This window comes from Leptinotarsa decemlineata, unplaced genomic scaffold, assembly GCF_025532065.1.
Source record: "Leptinotarsa decemlineata unplaced genomic scaffold, Ldec_3_MD MMD2_tig00000133_RagTag_RagTag, whole genome shotgun sequence".
In the NCBI taxonomy this organism is placed as follows: Eukaryota; Metazoa; Arthropoda; class Insecta; order Coleoptera; family Chrysomelidae; genus Leptinotarsa; species Leptinotarsa decemlineata.
The window spans coordinates 6,783,293-6,806,639 of record NW_027412542.1 but is presented as its reverse complement, the minus strand read 5'-3'; the positions used below and the strand labels follow the sequence as shown (position 1 = coordinate 6,806,639).

At 35.3% G+C, this 23,347-nt stretch overlaps 1 protein-coding gene across 1 annotated transcript in view; it reads right to left on the bottom strand.

The window, feature by feature from the left end:
- The window catches only part of LOC111502702 (uncharacterized), a 72,864-nt gene that overhangs the window by 3,099 nt on the left and 46,418 nt on the right, over positions 1 to 23,347 (bottom strand). The window contains exons 3-5 of the mRNA XM_074172624.1: positions 21,232 to 22,187; positions 21,124 to 21,175; positions 3,635 to 3,987 (exon numbers count right to left, since the gene is read on the bottom strand). Of these exons, the coding sequence (XP_074028725.1) occupies positions 3,635 to 3,987; positions 21,124 to 21,175; positions 21,232 to 22,187 (1,361 nt within the window). The remainder of the gene's footprint in view (positions 1 to 3,634; positions 3,988 to 21,123; positions 21,176 to 21,231; positions 22,188 to 23,347) is intronic.

Genomic DNA, 23,347 nt, shown 5'->3' with positions numbered 1-23,347 from the left:
TAGTCGGGACCATCACCATCTAGCTGCATCCACGTCCGTTGACGAATATTAAGAGCAGCATAGGCAAATTATCCCAAATAAATCCGAGAAACATGACGCCGTTTAATGACCATCAAAAAAGTAAGAACCTAATACTTGCTTTCCAATTATTCCACCCCACACATTAACAGACCATTTGTGGTGGTGATCAAGGGTTCTAAAAATATTAGGATTATCGTCACTGTAGTAGTGAAAGTTATGTTTGTTAACTAATCCGTTGTTATGGAAAGTTGACTCATCGGAAAAAAGCACATAATCTAAAAAACTTCCTTCATCAGTCGTCGATCATAATCTTCTTCAAAAAGCTGTTGATGTAGTTGAATGCGATAAGGGTGGAATTTGTAATTTTCAATTATTCTTTGGATACTCTGTCTGCTTATTTCAGTTGTTTCACATATTTTTCGTTGACTTGTGTGAGGGTGTTCAATTGGAGATAACATCACTAAATATTAATATTTCTCATTTCCAGTAACCGGTTTGTGCCGTTCTTGCATATTATAAGATACACTGACTGTTCTCGGAAAAGCTGCACAACTTTTCCAATGAACGCTTGTTAGGATGACTCCTATTAGGATACCTTTGGGCATATACTCTTGACGCTAATAAACAGTTTTTTTCTACACCCGTACTCTAACAATACACTTATATGACCATAATCCGTTTCATAATGATATCCATTATGATACAGATTTTTCATAACGATACAGATTATCAACCAATAGAAACCCATAATTTTTCAATCAAGAATCCTGTTCCTTTGTTTGTCCTAGATTCTATCCTAAGTAACTAATTGCTTTATTTGTCAAAATCAGTTTTCATATTACCTACCTATATTATCAAAATGTCTGAAAACAGCGATATAGAAGGAATACCATCGACTCCAATATTTTTAAAAGATCAGATTAATTACAGTTGTTATATTCAATATAAATATAATCAGAATCTTTATAGTTTTCATATATCCATGATAATACCATTAAGTTTGTGTTTTTTAAAAAAAATATGAGTTAATTACTGTAAATGTGTTCACTACAAATATAATATTTATAGTTTTTCATTATTTATCGGGTTTAGAAAAAAATAGCGTATGCAATTCTCATGTAATGGTTATTAATACACTCGCATATACCATACAAAACTCGCCTTCGGCTCGTTTCGTATCCCGGTTAATGCTCGTGTCTTAATAACCATCATTACATGATCGTTGCATAATATACTATTTTCACACTCACCGATTATCAAAATCATATCAATTCGTTCTTCCTGGGAATGAGTTCTCATTTTAAACTAATCAAAACATTGTTAATGGTTTGATTAACAAGTTGTGTCACTGTCAAATACTTTTTATTTTATAATAATAATTAACGTCATCTAGGCCAGAGCCTACTATTATTGAAAAAATGGTAGAATAGGTTTTATGGGCAATCGGAATGTATGTTTTTATTGACCCCATATTGTAATTTTGGTATTAATTTCACTATGAAATCTAATATATTTGCTAAGAATAAAGCGAATTTAACATATTTTGCCTCAATAATTAAGACACATGCATCTTCTTATTTTGAAGAATGCTTTTTAATATTTCAGAAATGGCAATAAATCTTAGTTTTTAGGTTTGCCTGCATTTTACTTTAGATACACCTTATTTCAAATAATTTAAACTTGTGCTTCTAGCGAATCTACGGATTCTACAATAAAAAGGTGTTTAAAACGCTTTTTAGACATTTCATTTAAATACAGCGTGTTTCATTTTAAAGATAAAAAAATTACTCATAAGTAAAATACAAAACCGCCTTTTATGTAAAAAGCAGAAGAGATAGGTATAGGAAAGCCTAATATAGTTTTGAAGGGAATCTAGTCCTGCGTCAAATCACGCCACTAAATACGGGGTGTTTCATTCAACTTCAAGAAGTTATTCAATTAAATGTTTGTCCAAATTTTGCGGCAAATTTTTTCGCCACTTGGAATAATATTGCACTAAACATTTCATTTGGTGAAAACAATTTTTAACTCACCTTCATTTTGTCTATAGTATCTAAAAATATAAAAAAATATAGGGTGTTCCACAAAAAAAAATATAACTTTGGTATGTAACTTTTTTGAAAGTCACCCTGTATATTTCGAAATAATTTTGGAATATGCTCCTCATGGATCCACATATACCTGTGCTGGAAGTTTTTCCCTAACTCTCTTCATTTCTCATAGAAATACTGAGGCGAATGTGGTGGGCCACCCTGTATATATATATATATATATATATATATATATATATATGCTGAACTGGTTTTCCGGGTATTTGATCTGTGTATGTGATATTATCACTAATTTCACCGACGTTTCGACAAAATCTCATTTGTCATTATCTAGGTATGCTGTTACGTATTCAGAAGTTTGTTGACCCTGCTCAACTCACTTCTTACTATACTGGTAAAATGGTATTGTTGAGTTTTACCTGAGTTCTTCTTCTTCTTCTTAGTTGACCTCATCTCCCCGTTAAGGTATCGAATATGAAATCTAAAGTTTTCACGGATAGGAATATGCTGAACTGGTTTTTACGGGTATTTGATCCGTGTGGTATTATCCGTGTAATATTATCTCTAATTTCACCGACGTTTCGACAACATCTCATTTGTCATTATCTAGGTGTGCTGTTACGTGTTCAGAAGTTTGTTGACCCTGCTCAACTCACTTCTTACTAGACTTACTAAACTTACTATACTTACCTTACTATACTTACCAGTATAGTAAGAAGTGAGTTGAGCAGGATCAACAAATTTCTGAACACGTAACAGCACACCTAGATAATGACAAATGAGATTTTGTCGAAACGTCGGTGAAATTAGAGATAATTTGTGATACACGTATCACATACACGGATCAAATACCCGGAAAAACCAGTTCAGCATATTCCTATCCGTGAAAACTTCAGATTTCATATCCCCTTAACGGGGATATGAGGTCAACTAAGAAGAAGAAGAACTCAGGTAAAACTCAACAACATTTAAGTAGTAGGTAGTAGTTTATGGACACTCTATCTCTGAACACGTAACGAATACCATTTTACCAGTATAGTAAGAAGTGAAATTAGACGGTGAAATTAGAGATAATATCACATTAAGTGGGACCACCTATTGGTGTGACATGCAAGCAACTTGCAACTTGCAACTTGCCAAGTTTCTATGATAGTTTTGGTGGTTTGACCAATCAACCGACAACTGCGGTGGCAGAAATTTGGGAAGCTAACCTGGAATGTCATCGAAAAATGAATAAACGTATCTAGAAATGATATGAAATCGAGAAAGGTAATGCAGTCAAATTGCATGTGGATTCGTTTTCCGATGACATTTATATGGGAAGGATCTAAATATTTCATTCTTATTAGGTATACCCCATAAGTGAATTTGAAATTTTCAAGGCATTGACATGTAGAATTTGGAAGAATATAAAATACAAAGGGTGTGCACTTTCTAGTCCTGATTTTTAGTTATCTACTTAGATAATATAATTTTTCCTTCAACAGAAAACTTGAATATTTTGTTCTTAGTGAATCAGTTTATGTTTTCTGTTAGACTTGTTCGAATAAAAATAAACTTACCAAACATTCCTGTGGTGAAGTATTTAAATCATTTTGGCTAGGTTTCGCTCTGCGAAGTATTAGCCTGCGTTGCTTTTTTGGTTGTATAGAATTGATAACCTTTTCTTGTTCTGCGTCCATTTCCAGCATTCGTTTTAGTTCTTCTTCAGCAATTTCGTAGGTTATCAAATGGCTTCGTTTGAGTTGACACGCTATTGTAAACCAACTGGCTTCGGGCATAGAATAGGGATTTCGTATCAGCTCATCAGCACCAGTTATTGGCCATGAGAGCTGGTTATTATGTATCCATGACGACGGAACTATGGTGAGCTGTTTTAGACCTTCTTCAACGGTCTGCACTATTTTAAAGGTACCTGAAACGTAGATGAAATAAGTAAAATCCAGCTTCAAACACAAAAATAATAACTAAAAATATAGGCCTCAATGATCAAATATCTGGTCATTGAAGCTAATCAAAACCTATATTCTGACAGCAAAATAACTTACTATTTCCTCTCTAACATTCAATTAAATTTTAATTTAAAAAAATATTTTCAGCGGGGTTTACAGGTTATGTCTAATATTCACCATGTATTTGTCATTAGATAACGGAAAAACGAAAAAGGAAATTTGTAGGTAATGAAGGTAAGTGGTTTATATTATAAGAATCGCCAAAATGTCGTACTATATTAGCAAAAATGTTGCCAACTAGCGTATAAACGATCACAATAATTGTGTACCGACAGCGGAGCAGCAGCGGATCAGAAAGGCAAAACAAAATTTACAGGAAAGTATAAGTAGCATTCTGTGTAAAAAAACATCAAAACAACGGGGTGCTCATATGTGTCTAGGAAAAATATTTCATATGAAAATGAGTGGTTAGGGTTGGATGGGAGTTTCATTCTAGCAGTTGAACTTTACAAGGTGGTTTTTATCAATTTGGGAGTATCTAGGTTTACGATCATTTTGTGGTTTGGGAATATGCGTGTGCGTTCGGATTCGATTATAGTTTATCTACCCGCATTCTATGATTAATTCGTAACCATCCTTAAAATCCTTCTTTCCGAGGTCTACCTATTCTTGCAAAGTCACCCTGACCGACCCCTGGGTGTGAAAAGTAATACCCTAAAACCCCTTCCCTTATTTTCGGAAATTGACTATGCGTCCGACCAAATAAAATCGTGTTTGTAACCATCGGTACTCGGTAATGTAAATACCCATGATGTTGGGATGTTGAATTTCTGACGAATGATCAATTTCAGTTGCCGGGTTTCAATCCATCTATTAAAAAATATACGGTCGGAAATCTTGATAGTGGATCTAGAATTATTCCGAACGATCGGAAAGGGAGATGCTCCCTTTCAATTATTGTATGCAATAATGAAAGACAGTCGTTCTAAAGAACTAAACTTCTAAAAAAGCGCGATGTTTCCAATTGTATATAAAAACGATAGCAATATACAGGGTGCTCCACCTGAATCGACGGATTTTAATAGTTAATAATTTTTTCCCGTTTTTGTCAAGAAAAAAATTGCGAGCGCTATGTTACGTGGGAGAGCCTCACGGTTTGTTTTGCTGATATTTTCGATATACAGGGTGTAACATAAGTACGTTAAAATATTCAAGTGACGTATTTCTGAGAACATTTTGAGAAAAAAAGTCTATTTGAACTTGTGTCCAAAAATGCTTCGTTTTGGAGATACGGGGTGTTGAAACTGAATTTTTTGTTCAGTTTTTGAAAACAACTCTTACAAAAAATAAGTTATTTGCACGAAATTCGGTACCCGGGATTTTTTTGGTGTGTGAAATTATAATTTTGTATTAATTTTCATGTAACAGAGGGCACTGCGTACGCTGTCATTATTTATTTCAAATTACCCTAACTTTTTTGACAGTAAAATTTTGGTACTTTTCATGAAAAAACCTAATTCCCACACCTTTTCCAAGTAAAACAACGTTGGAGGCGATCGTTTTCGAGATATTTACAATTTTCTATATCGATGCATATTACTTTATAGCCAAATTTGATTTCAATAATTTTTGTCACTCTTCGCTTGCAAATTAAGTTAATTAAATCGAGCAGGCTATGAAAGTTTGTTTATAAAAATAGAAGTTCGCTGTCACATTTTTACCTATTAATTGACTAATTCACAGTTCGGAGTTTATAAAGTGATTTTTTGGTACCATGCCTGACTTTACGAATGCTGAAATGGCTGATTTGGTTTTTGCATAAGACTTGGCTGACGAAAATTCAAGCGAGGCCGGACGCATCTATCAGGAAAGGTATCCCCAAAGCGTGACTCCTTGTGCAGCGACATTTGCGAATCTTTTCCGGCGACTTTCCAAATCTGGAAGCTTTGAAACAAATTCTACAGTAGGACGGCCACGGACTACAAGAACTGTAGAATTGGAGGAGGCGGTTCTCGAAGAAATTAGTGAACATCCAGAGACAAGTAAAAGAAAAATTATTCAAACTTCAAATGTGAGTCACATGACAGTTTACAGAATTTTGAAGGAACAGCAATTATATCCTTATCATATTCAGCGTGTCCAGGCACTTACGCTACGTGATTTCCAACCACGTATCGAATTTGCTCAATGGCTTCAAAGAAGTCGAACAACATCCGCAAATTTTATCGAAAATCCTCTTCACAGATGAGGCTAATTTTTCAAGAAATGGTATCATGAACTTCCATAACAACCACATCTGGGCGGAAGATAACCCACATGCGATAACGCAAACTCATTTCCAAGACACCTTCTCTTTTAATGTATGGGTAGGCATAATTGGGGATTATTTAATAGGGCCCCATTTTCCCTCCTTACGTTTGAACCTATATTTTTTGGAACACGAGCTTCCCCAACTTATGTAAAGCTGCGTATTCTCCAAAAAAGCGAGCACGAGCGAACAAGAGTGAAGGAGCAATAATCGTCTGGTGAGTACGGGCTAGCGAGCGAGCGAACGTATGCTTGTTCGCATTCAAAAAAGATCGAGAAGAAGGCGGTACATCAAAAGGTGCTCGCACAAAGTAGATGGATCCACGACGACTACTAACTTGAAGATATTAGCTCTGGTGTGGACGAGACATCAATATGTCGAGCAAACACGAGCGAACATGAACGAACACGAGCAAACATACACGAATGCTCGCTCATGCTCGCTCGTGCTCGCTTTTTTGGTGAATACGCACCTTAAGATGGGCCTCCAAAATCACTCTTGGTTTATGCACTATGGAGCTCCTGCTCATTTCAGTGTGATAGCAAGAAATTTTTTAGACGTAGCATATCCCCAACGATGGATAGGAAAAGGAGGCACTGAGCATTGGCCCCCAAGGTCACCGGACATCAATCCAGTCGATTTTTTTTTGGGGACACCTAAAATCACTAGTTTACGCTAGCCCCATTGAAAACGAGGACATGTTGACGGACAGCATCATAGCTTGCTGCGAAACGATAAGAAACACTCCGGGCATTTTTCAACGGGTGCGGAATTCTTTGATGAGGAGAGCAGAAGCTTGTATTACTGTTGGGAGTCGTCTCTTTGAACAGTTGTTGTAATAGTTGTTTCGTTCAGTTTTTATTTGTTTATTTTCCTAATAAATAACATAGTACTTCTCCAAATTGTTTTTTTTACAAACTCCGAAAATAACTGAAATTGCAAAAAATTTATGACAAAACCCTACCATGTTTAGGAAAAATTCAACAATCTGTATTTCGAAAACGAATCATTCTTCGTTAAACATTTTATAGGAAAAAGTTGTTTATTTTGACGAGATACACCACATACTCAGTTTTTGTACTGTTCTCAGCAACTTCATTTAGCGGCCTAAGAGCTAAGTAATATGCATCGATATAGAAACTTGTAAATATCTCGAAAACGATCACCTCCAGCGTTGTTGAGGAAATGTACCTTTTTTAATTGAAAATGGTGTGAGAATTAGGTTTTATCATGAAAAGTACCAAAAGTTTACTGTCAAAAAAATTAAGTTGAAATAAATAATGACAACGTACGCAGCGCCCTCTAGATGTTAAATGAAAATTAATACGAAATTATGATTTCCCACGTTAAAAAAACCCCGGTTACCGAATTTCGTGCAAATAACTTATTTTTTATAAGAGCTATTTTCAAAAAGCGAACAAAGAATTCAATTTCAACACCCCGTATCTCCGAAACGAAGCATTTTCAGACACAACTTCATATGGACTTTTTTTCTTAAAATTGTCTCAGAAATACGTCACTTGAATATTTCAACGTACTTATGTTACACCCTGTATAGTGTGACTGAAGAATTTGACGCGCCATGGACTGACGATCATTTTGATATAGGATTCTGAGGGTATACAATTATTTTATGAAAAATCAATTTTTCTCATTGATTGAGCTCCAACCTTATTCAGTTGGATTAATTTGCCAGGTAAACGCGTTCGAAGGTACTACTGGCATAAACATATTTGAAAATCCCAATTATTCAACGGCAGCTATTTTTGAAGCTGGTGCAGCATTTCTAACATGATCAGTTTTAAAAGCCCCGTGAAAACACGAAAATGCCTTCAATAACGTCCCTAAATAAGATCTTGCTTCCTTGAGTTGATAAATTCAAAAGTAGTTCTAATAATTAGACACAATCTATGAAATATTGTAGATGTATTATTTCATCTTCAACAAATCAATCTATGAAGTATTTCCCCAATTTTTATTATTGTTTGTGCTTTGATTGTTAAAGAGTTTGTTGTAAAGTGTTTCGTATTTTTAACACAAGGCCTCGAGTGCGAAGACTTCGTCGTATTCCTCCACTTAGTGATTTTTAGAGAGGGCGAATTTCACTAAAAAACGTGTTTCGTTCTACAGGCGTGTCTATACAGTATAGACACGCCTGAAGAAGCTATTGTGTAGCGTATTCAAAAAATACTAATTTGTGAGATTTTCACAAAACAGTTTTACAAAAACGCAAAATGTGTTTCGCTATACAATAGATGCTTCAGGCACGTCTATATAGTATAAACACGCCTGAAGAAGCTATTGTATGGCGTATTCAAGGAACACAATACAATAGATGCTTCAGGCGCGTCTATACAGTATAGACACGCCTGAAGAAGCTATTGTATGTCGTATTCAAGAAACACTTTATTGTGAGATTTTCACAAAACAGTTTTACGAAGATGCAAAACGTATTTCATTATACAATAGCTTCTTCAGGAGTGTCTATACAGTATTGCCACTCCTGAAGAATCTATTGTGTAGCGTATTCAAGAAACACTTATTTGTGAGATTTTTACTAACAAATGCAAACCGTATTTTGCTATACAGTAACAGTAACTTGTGAGATTTCCACTAAACAATTTTACAAAAATACAAAACGTGTTTTGCTATACAGTAACTTGTTTAGGCGTGTCTATACAGTATAGAAACGCCTGAAGAAGCAATTGCATGGCGTACTCACGAAACACTTCATTGTGTGATTTTCACTAAACAGTTTCACAAAAACTCAAAACGTGTTTCGTTATACAATAGCTTCTTCAGTCGTGTCTATACAGTATTGACACGCCTGAAAAAGCTATTGTATAGCGAATTCAAGAAACACTTTATTGTGAAATTTTCACTTGACAGTTTTCCAAAAACTCACAACGTGTTTCGATGTACAATAGCGTGTCTATAAAGTATAGACACGCCTGAAGAAGCTATTGTGTAGTGTATTCAAGAAACACTTATTTGTGAGATTTTTACTGAACAGTTTTACAAAAACTCAAAACATGTTTCATTATACAATAGCTTCTTCAGGCGTCTATACAGTATAGACACGCCTGAAGAAGCTACTGTTTAGCATATTCAAGAAACACTTTATTGTGAAATTTTCACTTAACAGTTTTCCAAAAACACACAACGTGTTTCGCTGTACAATAGCGTGTCTATACAGTATAGACACGCCTGAAGGAGCTATTGTGTAGCGTATTCAAGAAACACTCATTTGTGAGATTTTTACTGAATAGTTTTCCAAAAACTCAAAACGTCTTTCGTTATCTGTTTAAAAAAAATCTGTTTTTCCGTTAATCAGTTGTCGCCCCCATACGAACGACAACTCTCAGAAGTTGAGAAACTTGTGCGAGCTAAGGACCAACGAGGTCTTACCTTCTAACGTGTGATTCCTAACACTGTTGCTGAATCATCCCAGCTTCAACCAGATAAATTCTCCCGAGAAAAATATCTGGTCGAGGCGGGAATCGAACCCACGATCGTGGGTCGCGCGCACTACCACCGCGGCCAATTCCACAATACGCCACAATACAGGCGTGTCTATATAGTATAGACACGCCTGAAGAAGCTATTGTGTAGCGTATTCAAGAACCACTTCATTGTTAGATTTTTACTAATCAATCTATGAAATATTTGTGGCAATAAAATATATTAAAGTATGTTAGAATTCATATAGAAAGTAATATTTTGGATTATTTTGATACAGAGTATAATAATAACGTTTATTCATAATTATAACATACTGTTAAACAGAAATACAAAAAATTGATAAATATTTACAAAATCCACAGAAGAATTGTTACATACTTGTATGTGGTGAATATATGGTTTGTATTTACAACACATAAACCTTATATCAGTAATAACTCAGCCCTTTATTATTTTGTGAATTTTTGTTTTGTACGTTTCTTTAACAAATTATAGGAGTTGGTTTTTGAAGCATTTCAAAGGAGTTTCAGTTACTATAGTTTAAGGCGGGTGCCTGAATAATTTAGGTTGCTGTGTAGGAGTAACTTGTTTGACCTATTGTTTTTGAAGTTGTTGGTATACAATATCAATTATTAAATCTTGTCACTTATCTATGGCTTTGAGTAGTGAGTTCGTTTTAATTTTTTTACTGCTGGCATCCTATCTGAATGATGTACAATTGTTTAATATCTAATATTTGCGTTTCAGTATAAATTAAAGCGCTTGATTATCATGTAGCTTCAATAAGTATCATTAGGAGCTCATTGGAGCTCAAAATGGTCCTATTTGTTTGAATAGAAATAGGAAACTACGGAGTTTTTTTTAATACTCCTAAAATATGATGGTTTTTTCAATTAGAGAAATTTCAAGAAGAACTAATCAATTTTTACGTATTTTTGTGCATTTAATATTTATTAGAGGCAACATGACAGCTCTTCGTTACATTCACGAAGTAGTGGAGCCTCATGTCGTTCCATATCTTGAGACCATCGAGAACCCCATATGTCAACAAGACTACGCTAGACCGCATGTGACTAGATTAACACTAGACTTCATAAATTAGCATGACATTAACCCCTTACCATGGCCACCCAGATCACCTGGTCTTTCACCGATCGAACATGTGTGGGATATTCTTAGTCGCAGACTGCTGAATTCACAAGAGGTAGTGTGGAATGAGATACCCCAACAGAATATAGACCACTTTAACAGGACAACGCCCAGGCGTATCCACGAGTGTATACGACATCAAGGATCTGCAACACATTACTGAACTTCACTGGTTTCACGATCATCCAATTTCTCTGAAAAGTAATTCGTTTGTTTGCTATTATCTGTCAAGTATATGAGTAAAAAATTATTGAAATATTTTCAATATAAATGCGTGTTTACCTTTCTTTGTCACTTAGTATATTTATTGAGTAAGTTTCGAGTAGAGTGTGTGCTAATCCTCTTACACCCACGTATGGACTCGAAAATTTTCTAAAATAATTTTTTCCATACATTAAATAATATTGATACCAGAATGGGAACACGTTCAAGAATTATATTTCACCTTCTATGTGAGGTGAAAGTTACTCTTATGAAAGAGAATGACGGGACGTATCTTGTTGAAGAACTCGTAAATATTTTCCAATCGTACTATTTAGTATTCTTCAACAAGCCTTTCGAAAACCTGGTTTGAAATTGACAGAAATGATTTCAAGAACTTACCTGAACTGAGCAATATTTTTTAGATTACTATTTGAACAAAACTGTTGTATTGGAACTCTCAGAAAGGAACTACAGTACTTTTTTCATCAATTGTGCCTTCAATCATTATGAGGTATAGTATATACGCTCGCTTCTATCATCTACAGATGTTTGCACAATATGTAATTCCCACTTTAGACGCAAATGAGCAGTGCAAAATACAATAGAATGAGCTATGGGATAGTAATATAACCAAGAGAACAAAATGATGAAAAGTGCTCGCCTGATAAAGATGTTGCTTCCTGCTGGATATCGATCGAATCCTCTTAGAGGTCTGGTCCGTTCGTGCGTGATCTTGAAGACTTATGGTGAGTGAAACAGTTAACAAAATAGAGTTCTCGTTACGGGAGATATTTCGTAGTATCGTAAATAAGGAAACGACGGAAGTGAAACGAGGAAAGGAAAACAAAAATAAAAAACCAGCATGGTTATGCGAGCAATTCTTGGTCATGTTCAAAACATATTGAAAATTTACAAAAAAATATTATCGATTTCATCAAGAAAATTGACAGTTTTATTTTGACATTATTGATACAGATTCTTAGGTATTCGACACTTTTCGTGCTTCATATTTTATTAGTACAATTACATAAAAACATATTCAAGAAACATTTCATTGTGAGATTTTCACTAAACAGTTTTACAAAATGGCAAAACGTATTTTGCTATACAATAGCTGCTTCAGGCGCATCTATACAGTGAAGAAACGCCTAAAGAAGCTATTGTATAGCGTATTCAGGAAACACTTCATTGTGAGATTTTCACGAAACAGTTTTACAAAAAAGCAAAAAGAGTTTCGCTCTTGTTTTAGGCGTGATGAAAAGAGAAATGAAAATTTCTATGTTTTTTACCACTTTTAATTGTAACTAACATTACTGCAGTTTCGTCCTATATGGACATTCTCAAACTAATACAATAAACTATACAGTATAAACACGCCTGGAGAAATTATTGTATAGCGTAGTCAAGAAATACTCTATTGGGATATTTTCACTAAACAGTTTTACAAAAACGCAAAACGTGTTTTGCTATACAATAGCTTTTCCAGGTGTGTCTATACAGACACGCCTGAAGAAGCTATTGTATAGCGTATTTAAGAAAGACTTTATTGTGACATTTTTACAAAACAGTTTTGCAAAAACACAAAACGTGTTTCGCTATACAATAGCGGCTTCAGGCGTGTCTATACAGTATTATTGTGAGATTTTCACGAAACAGTTTTACAAAAACGCAAAAAGTGTTTCGCTATTGCTTCCGGTATGACTATACAGTATAAACACGCCTGAAGAAACTTGTATAGCGTAGTCAAGAAACACTCTATTGGGATACTTTCACTAAACAGTTTTACGAAAACGTAAAACGTGTTTTGCTATACAATAGCTTTTTCAGGCGTGTCTATACAGTATAGACACGACTGAAGAAACTTGTATAGCGTAGTCAAGAAACACTCTATTGGGATACTTTCACTAAACAGTTTTACGAAAACGTAAAACGTGTTTTGCTATACAATAGCTTTTTCAGGCGTGTCTATACAGTATAGACACGACTGAAGAAGCGTATAGCGTATAGCGTATTTAAGAAACACTTCATTGTGAGATTTTCACTAAACAATTTTACAAAAACGCAAAACGTGTTTCGTTATCCAATAGGTGCTTCAGGGGTGTTTATACTGTATAGACATGCTTTGATTTTCATCAAATATCGGTCGATTCCATTACATATCATATAAAAAGCACGAATTATTCAAATAATTTCCAAAGCATTACAGATATGTGTCACAATTTGTTGATGTGTGCTTTTATTACATCAATCTGTAGTACAATCAGATTTTTTGCAGTCAAGACTGAGTGAATGAACATCTGGTGAACAGGTGACCCCACTTATGTTTTTGACACAACCCCATTCCGTGAGTATTCACTTGTATATAAACATTAATATTTATCTGTTCAAAAATGAATTCTAGTAAATACTTTGATGTTGATAATTTCATAATAATAATAATATTGAATAACAAACATTCTGCCTACTGAACAGAAATAAATTTAAAAAATTAATCCGGCCCCGTTTTCATTCTTCTCAGTTTATTCATAAGATTTACAACCCTGGAAAAGGAAGGTTTGTTGGCTTTAGAACCAGAATCGGGGTGTATTTTAAAAAAGTATCTCTGGATGAATTCCATTGTCAGAGAAATATTGGCAGGATACTTCAAATTGAAGTTGAAATATATTGCAAATGCCAGTTGGAAAGCCTCTTCGAATGTTGAGAATCCATTTGGGTTAACAGGAGTTTTTTCGTAGTATACCAGGTATGTATACAATGTATTGCCTGTAACCAAAATAAGTCTGTGATGAAACTCCATTTCAAAGATCCAACAATAATTTAAAAATAAATAATACTAATGAATATTCGTGCAAGAGTGCAGATGCTTTTCGTTCATCGAGCAGTAAGGCCTGAAAGACTGATTCAATATTTGTTTTTGAACACGGAAATGCTTCTTATCTACTTAGGGGTTTTTTCATGAGATAGAGATGCTAATTTCTTTTTGTAGTTGAAAAGACTGCAGCCTCAGAAGAAGATTTCGTATTAGCAGTCAAGCACTAATATGGAGAAATACTCCGAAACTGGTCTGTAGATGATCACCCGAATGATCTTTGCGTGATCCTGTTGCCGTATAAAGAAAAATTTGAACAACTATTGATGCCAATATGTGTGGGATATAACATCGTTCAAATGTTGGAAGTCCCTGTTGGAAGACCCTATTGAGAGTTGAGAGGTGAATTATTCGAATCAATATTCAAAATATTCATTTTATTGACAGATGTGCTGCCTGATTTTATTTTGATAAGAAGTGAAGTTGCAACTGAGTTCAAAATAAATAGATTTTATGCAAAATTGAAAATTTCATGAAACAAATCAATCTAACACTCTTAGTGTATCTGTAAAAGATGCATAAGAAGCTTTTCTTGATATAACATTCAATTGAGATCAGTTGTGATAGCTAATTTTGATGATTTTTTCAATGAATCCAGCATCTTGGTTACGATGCTCCTGATGTAGGAGAAAATAGTATAAATATTAAAACTAAATCATTGTTTATTGTATGATTTGTACTATGAAGGGTTTTACAAAAACGGCGACACGTTTACGCTTGAGTAAAGTATTGTATAGCGAAACACGTGTCGCGGTTTTAGTAAATCCCTTTATATTAGTGAAAATCATACAATAAACTGTATTAATGAATTTTAATATGGATTTTCATCAAGTATCGGACAGTTCTATTGAATTAGTATAAATATTGTTTGATTACAACTTGCAAAGGCATCTACAATTTCTAGTTCGATACAGTGTTTTACTGAAAACTTCATGAGCTATTTCAGAAAAGAATTATTTGCATCTAGACTTATTCATATCCAATTTGATAATTAACAAATTAATGTCTTTTTGAGAAAAACTGCCAACATATGAAATTTCTGGATTTTTTCAAAGCGTCAATGATGTAATCAAATAGCGTTGGAAAGAATTTCAATACCTAGGAAACACCGTCATTGAAGAGATATACAGGGGGTGAAAATTTAATTGCACACTATTGGTTAAATTAGACAAACACGCAGAATGCATAAGAACAATTTCGACAAATCCAGAATATCGTGAGCCGTACTCGAAATAACCGAAAAAAATTGAAATCGTTGATTTTGATTTGCGAGCTCTGGTATCTTTATTATACAACATATAAAAAAAATATGGAGGGTTTCAACTGAACTTTATGAATTTCAATTGGTGTCAACCTCTTAATTTTTTTTCAAATACGGGCCTATATTTTCTTAACAAATTATTATGCTTCCCTCAATCCTGCATTTACTAATGCAATGCTCATGAATTATTCTCGACGTTTCACTCCAGAAAAATATCATAACAAAGTTGATTGTATCTGAAATTTAATATCTATTCGTAAGTTGTAGAACTCCTACAGAAACTTCCGAACTTTGACAATTGATAACGGCCATCTTGTTGAAGCTACATCTGTCAAATTAGTTGTCATTCATTCAGTCTGGTTTGCCAGATCACCATGGATGGATATGGAACTCAACAACTCGTGCAAATATTAAAATTGTTTTATCTAAATGGGTGTTACATTCAGGCAACGTTCAGCTCGCTTCGCCCATTTTGCGGTCGCCAAAATCGTCCTACCGGACTATTCGCGATGTGATGGATAAATTTGAGTTCATTGGTTCAGTGAACGATCTACCAATACCCGTACGTCAAGGAAACGCAAGATCTGCTAAAACATCGCCGCTATCTGTGAGAGTATGCAAGAGAATCCGAGGCAGTCGATTTCACGTCGCTTACAAGAACTCGGCCTGTAGCAGACCACAGCTTGACGAATTTTGCGTCGTGACCAAGGAGCTGAAGGTAAACGACCATAAACAACGACGTGTGTTCGCTGAATGGGCAGTTGGCAACTGACCCTAATTTTCATCGAAAAATCATCTTCAGCGATGAGGCCCATTTCTGGATGAATGTGTACGTGAACTAACAAAATTGTAGAATCTGGGACGATATCAACCCACTTGAGACCCAAAAGCGTCCAATACATCCCGAAAGTTACTGTTTAATGTGGATTTTACGCTGGCGGTATCATTGGTCCATATTTATTTGAGAACAACATTGAACAGGTCATCACTGTCAAAGGCGAGCATTATAGGTCGATGATAACTCCTTTTGAACCGAATTGGATGGATGGATATCAACGACATGTGGTTTCAACAGGACGACGCCACCGAGATCATGCGATTTGACCCCGTTAGACTTTTTCTTGTAGGGTTTTCTTGAGTTGTAGGTGTATGCGAATGAGTCACAAACCAAAGCAGTTCTCGAAGCCAACATAATCCATGCCATCGGTTAAATTTAAAGATAGAAAGCGCTCAATGAAAGACCATATAGGTGAGAACTTGATTTGTTATTATGAAGTGTGAAATGGAACTTAAAGCCTGTAATGAATATTCAACAACAAATTGTACTTGAAAAATATCTAAAGTTCATTAATCAACTCACCAGTGTGAAGGTGGCCATGCGTTTTCATCCATGTGTTTGGTGAAAGAGAGGCGAGCGCGCTATTCCGCCATAGGTCGTTTCACCACAATTATTCACATGGCTAGCCATGGAAATTTTTACATTGATAGACTCATTGCTGGAAACGAACTGATGTGATTGGAAATGATTCAAATGATTATGAAAATCCTTTTTTTTATTAAATGAACCGCATTTTATTGAAATTGTACAAACAACTGATAATAATAGAAGCAGAAAAATAATTCCAAATAGAAATTCGTTGCTAGGAATATTTTTTCTGTCAATTAATTGAATACACCCCCGACTACCCTTAATTCAATTTTCATTAAAAAAAATCATAAGTCCTTGCAAAAACACATTGCTGAGAGTATTTTTTCATAAAACCATCGAATTGGCATGCTTATTAACCCCAGAGGGGTCACTGATTTTGTCTCACGAAAATACACCCCCTTCTACCCTCAATTCAATTTTCATTAGAAAAAATCATAACTCCTTGCAGAAACACATTGCTGGGAATATTTTTTCATGAAACCATCGAATTTGGCATGCTTATTAACCCCAGAAGGGTCGATGATTTAGTCTCGCGAAACAACACCCCCAACTACCCTTAATTCACATTTCAGTAAAAAAAATCATAAGTCCTTGCAAATACACATTGCTGGGAGTATTTTTTCATGAAACCGTCGAATTTTGCAAGCTTGTTAACCCCAGAAGGGTCTCTGATTTAGTCTCGCGGAAGAACACACCCAACTACCCTTAATTCACATTTCATTAAAAAAAAAATCATAAGTCCTTGCAAAAACACATTGCTGGGAGTATTTTTTCAAGAAACCATCGAATTTAGCAAGCTTGTTAACCCCAGAGGGGTCACTGATTTTGTCTCTCGAAAATACACCCCCTTCTACCCTTAATTCAATTTTCATTAGAAAAATTCATAACTCCTTGCAGAAACATTGCTGGGAATATTTTTTCATGAAATCATCGAATTTGGCATCCTCATTAACCCCAGATGGGTCACTGATTTTGTCTCACGAAAATACACCCCTTTCTACCCTTAATTCAATTTTAATTAAAAAAATCATAACTCCTTGCAGAAACACATTGCTGGCAATATTTTTTCATGAAACCATCGAATTTGGCATGCTCATTAACCCCAGAGGGGTCACTGATTTTGTCTCACGAAAATACACCCCCTTCTACCCTTAATTCAATTTTCATTAAAAAAATCATAACTCCTTGCAGAAATACATTGCTGGGAAAATTTCTCCATGAAACCATCCAATTTGGCATGCTTATTAACCCCAGAAGGCCCTTCCACCCTTAATTCAATTTTCATTAAAAAAAATTATTACTCTTCGCGAAAACACATTGAAAGTTCATTCATAACCGTAACTTTCTGTCAATAACTGAAGCAGATTATCAATTTTTTCGAGAATCATATCATTCGCAGCATTCACAATGGGTTTCCAATGATAGTGTTGAATAAGTTTCGAAAACCAAATCCATTGATCTAAGTTTTAGTCGTAGTATTCACACGTAGAAAAAAATCATCTATTTCGAAACCACTATGCTCTTCAACTTGTAGATAGAAGGTGTTTGAGTTAACTTTCTTGAAGATCATTCCAGCAATGTGTTTCTGCAAGGAGTTATGATTTTTTCTAATGAAAATTGAATTAAGGGTAGAAGGGGGTGTATTTTCGTGAGACAAAATCAGTGACCCCTCTGGGGTCAATAAGCATGCCAAATTCGATGGTTTTATGAAAAAATACTCTCAGCAATGTGTTTTTGCAAGGACTTATGCTTTTTTATTAATGAAAATTGAATTAAGGGTAGTCGGGGGTGTTCTTTCGCGAGACTAAATCAGCAACCCTTCTGGGGTTAACAAGCTTGCAAAATTCGATGGTTTCATGAAAAATTACTCCTAGCAATGTGTTTCTGCAAGGACTTATGCTTTTTTATTAATGAAAATTGAATTAAGGGTAGTCGGGGTGTTCATTCGCGAGACTAAATCAGCGACCCTTCTGGGGTTAACAAGCTCACTGAATTCGATGATTTCATGAAAAAATATTCCCAGCAATGTGTTTCTGCAAGGAATTATGTTTTTTTTTAATTAAAATTGAATTAAGGGTAGAAGGGGGTGTATTTTCGTGAGACAAAATCAGTGACCCATCTAGGGTTAATGAGCATGCCAAATTCGATGGCTTCATGAACAAATATTTCCAGCAATGTGTTTCTGCAAGGAGTTATGAATTTTTCTAATGAAAATTGAATTAAGGGTAGAAGGGGGTGTATTTTCGTGAGACAAAATCAGTGACCCCTCTGGGGTCAATAAGCATGCCAAATTCGATGGTTTCATGGAAAAATTTTCCCAGCAATGTGTTTCTGCAAGGAGTTATGATTTTTTCTAATGAAAATTGAATTAAGGGTAGAAGGGGGTGTATTTTCGTGAGACAAAATCAGTGACACCTCTGGGGTTAATAATCATGCCAAATTCGATGGTTGCATGGAAAAATATTCCCAGCAATGTATTTCTGCAAGGAGTTATGATTAATGAAAATTGAATAAAGGGTAGAAGGGGATGTATTTTCGTGAGACAAAATTAGCGACCCATCTGGGGTTAACAAGCTTGCTAAATTCGATTGGTTTCTTGAAAAAATACTCCCAGCAATGTGTTTTTGCAAGGACTTATGCTTTTTTTTAATGAAAAGTGAATTAGGGGTATTCCTAGCAACGAATTTCCTTTTGGAATTATTTTTCTGCTTCTATTATTATCAGTTGTTGTACAATTTCAATAAAATGCGGTTCATTTCATAAAAAAAAGGATTTTCATCATCATTTGAATCATTTCCAATCACATCAATTCGTTTCCAGCAATGAGTCTATCAATGTAAAAATTTCCATGGCTAGCCATGTGAATAATTGAGGTGAAACGACCTATGGCGGAATAGCGCGCTCGCCTCTCTTTCACCAAACACATGGATGAAAACGCATGGCCACCTTCACACTGGTAATCAACTCTGAAGTTTCGAGATCAAGTTACCCGCTCCTCTCATTTCTATTCAGTCTGTTGTACCCTCGATTGTACCTGAAATATTGGAAATCAATACTGAAGTTATATTTTTGTAATATAACTCCACAAATTGCATGGACATACTTTGAGACTGGTTGTCAATCAAATCATCTGAAAGAACATTTCGTTCAGGCCAGTCTCGAATTACCTACACTGTATGTACTGACACCTATCAGAAAACTACTACTCACCAGGCTATTACTACGAAGGGCGTTGGATTATATCCGTGGTGTATTCAACCAAGTGGGGACGTGGCAACACCGCATATAAATAGGATATCAACAAGTAATGCAGTGGATATTAAGTTGTCTTTAAGGAATGTTGGATACGCAAAAAAACCATTCAAAGTAGTATTAGTTTTTTGCTCAACTTTCCCAAAATTAAGACACCACAATATGTGACAGGTGACAGCGCAGGATTTTTCATTGAAGTTATTCCTACATATGCCGTTGGCGATACAACTGTCGCAATCAATTTTCAATTATTGGATCACACTTGCATACCGGTTTCGGGCTGTTTGACCACTCTCCAGTGAAAGGTGTCAATCATCAACATAAAGTCGATGGTTACCGATAATTGAACATCGAATTCATTCAGAGTATCATTACTCGAACTAGGCTGAAGCGAACAACTAACAACATGTTTGTCATCGCCCCATCTGCATGTGAAACAAGGTTACCAACCGCATATCCGAAACTTGTGAAGTTTTCTTCTTTATACGAGGAATTGGGCAGCCTATTTCGAGGAGTGATACTCTGAAGGAATTCAATTTTCAATTATCGGTACCTGTCTAATATAATCCAACACCCCTCGTGGTATTAGCCAGGGTAGTAGTTGTTTTCTGATAGGTCAGTCCATCAACCTACAGCGTAGGTAATTTGAGACTGGCCTGAACGAATTGTTCTTTTAGATAATTTGATTGTTATATAATTTTTCTGAGTGAAGAAACAACACAGATTTTCACTGGACAATTTACAGAACCGCAACACGTGTTTCGCTAAATAATAGCTTCTTTGAGTGTTTTCATACTGGGGGAGCTATTGTTAGCGAAACACGTTTTGAGATTTTCAAACTGCCCAGTGAAAATCTCGGAATGAAATGTTTCTTGTGTGAGTTATGGATGCTTCGTAACTTCTACCGTTACCGAGATAGCAATAGTATGCAATTGAATTTTTGCCACCCGGTATGAGAGGAAAGGAGGGTGACTTGTGAGCAAGATTCATGAGAAAGCAGGAAGTTTATCAACCTCTTGTCAGTATTTCTCTATGGTATCTCTATTTATCGTTCTAGGTGATAAAACATTCCACACGTTTGAGGAACTCATTAATGTAGGTAATTTATGGAAAACATAGTAAAGCAGTGATAGTAATGCGCAAAATCTGTATCAAAATAACTCACCGGTTCTTATAATTTGAGGATGTGATTCTATTTCAGTGGGAACCAAAATATTCTGAAAAATATAAAAAACTATTGAGTGTCTTTCTTGTTTCAGAAGATCAAACTTACATTTGGTTCTGCGTAAATCAGATTCAAATCTTCTTTGAAATATCTGGTGACAATCTCTATGATAGTCAACAATTTTGATTCTTTATGTATCACATTTTCGAATCCATTCAACTTGAGAAACTTATCGAATTTCATTGCTACTGCTGGTTCCAAATTGGCCATGTCAGAATTCGTGAGCTTATAAAAATGAAATGTCGCACCAACTCTGGTAAGCAAGACAGGACATTCTTTTTTTATTGCTGCCAATGAAGGGTTTTTATTTAAAAATCTCCTCTGCTCTGGAAAACATTTTTCTAGTTTTTCCTCCAAGTGTTCATCATTTTCAGTTATTTGACTCATATATGACCCCGTCGGCTCATTTACTGGAGGATCCCAGTTGGTGCAACCTGCTCTTCTGGACATTTCTGTTTTCTTGTTGTTGACAACGATGTCAAAAGATTGTTTGGATTTTCTTTTATGAGGCCTGTTCAAATAATTGTTACGATCCTGGATTTTTCTAAAAACAGAATGAGTGCCATCGCCTATTACAACGCCGTCTTCATCTAAGTCTCGGAATGTATCAGGAAATCTGTCGACAATTTTTTTTGTTACTATCTTTATTGCGGACGAAGGAATGACCAATTTTATTTCTCTCATTTTGTTCACTACCATATGTACGATAAAATTAATGACGTTTTTCTCCCTTTCACCCCTTTCGCATGATTCTATCATCTGCCGTGGCAACTGGTTCCAAGGAATTTCAAACATCTGCCACATAAACTGTGAGTTGCAGTTAGAGTGGTATGTTGAGTTGACATTACTGGTACTATCTATAGGGCTAACCAAGTTATGATTGGTTTGTTCTACATTTTCCAATATATGAATTGGTTGCTCCTCTGGACTGTCAACTATCAAAAGTGTCTCCTCTTTAATTTGTTTCAAGATTACTTCTTCATCTATAGGACTATGACTTCCCACTAAAAAATATTAATTTATTCAGGTAACATAATTTGATATATACAATCAGGTTGAGGATATCCTTAGAAGAGAACATTTGGAAAAAGAAACAATGCCAGAAAAAGAAATATATTACTGAATTATCACAGGAAATCTGTAATTTGTTTTGTTGTGCTCAGAAATATAAAGGGTACTTTGCCTTTTGAAATGTCTATAAAAAATTGTTTCATAATCAGCGAGTTATTGATTTCTATTTTTTCGATTTCAAGTGTCTGTACTCAAGGAAATCTGAATAGTATTTTAATGAATCTCCAATAACATATTTGAAATTTTTGCAGACAACAATGTAAATCTGAATTCTAGATACTGAAATTACTTCTTTGAGTTGAGTCGTTTTATTGAAAACATGTTTCCTAATCAAGTTCGAGTCATCAGGAGATGACCAATATTTTTATATGCATCTAGATGCCTGACTGATAGTTTTTACCTGCTCCACCAGTTAGGATTGGACCTTCATTACCTTTCATACATCTAATTCCACATTTTTTTACTTCGAAACTTTCCAAAGCATCTGAAAACTTGTTTTCATGAAATGGTCCCATCAATTTCAGGCATTCCTCACTTATTTTGTGGCTTTTCTCTATGGTATGTTGAACAACATTGGACTTTTCTGGTATATGAAACCGATTATGTGGAATACGTTCCTTGTAGCGAGAAAATATATTTTGGCATTTCGAAGACAAATTATGCTAAGATTATTAATTTCTTCAGGTGATCCTGCATATATTAGGCTGCGGGCACGAAAATGACGGCCGAGCGATGGCGACTGCGGGGCAGCGCAATGAGGAGAAGTATCTCGCGTGGGCACAAAACGCCACCGCTCGTTTCGTGCCCGTCACCTATACTATCGATGTTGCTGTATGCATCGCCACCGTTTCGCTGTCACGTCGCCTTGCCATCGTTCGGCCATCGCCATTTTCATGCCCGCAGCCTTACAGCTGAAAGCTTTGGGGGTCATCATTACTCATGATTTCAAATGGGCAAGCATATTGGTGCGACCATAAACAAGTTCAACTCGATCTCTTATAAGCTTTTCATCGCAATTAAAAACATTTCTCCTCAATTCCTGTCTCTATCTGTAAGATTCACGTATACTAATTGAAATTTTCCGTGCTGGTAG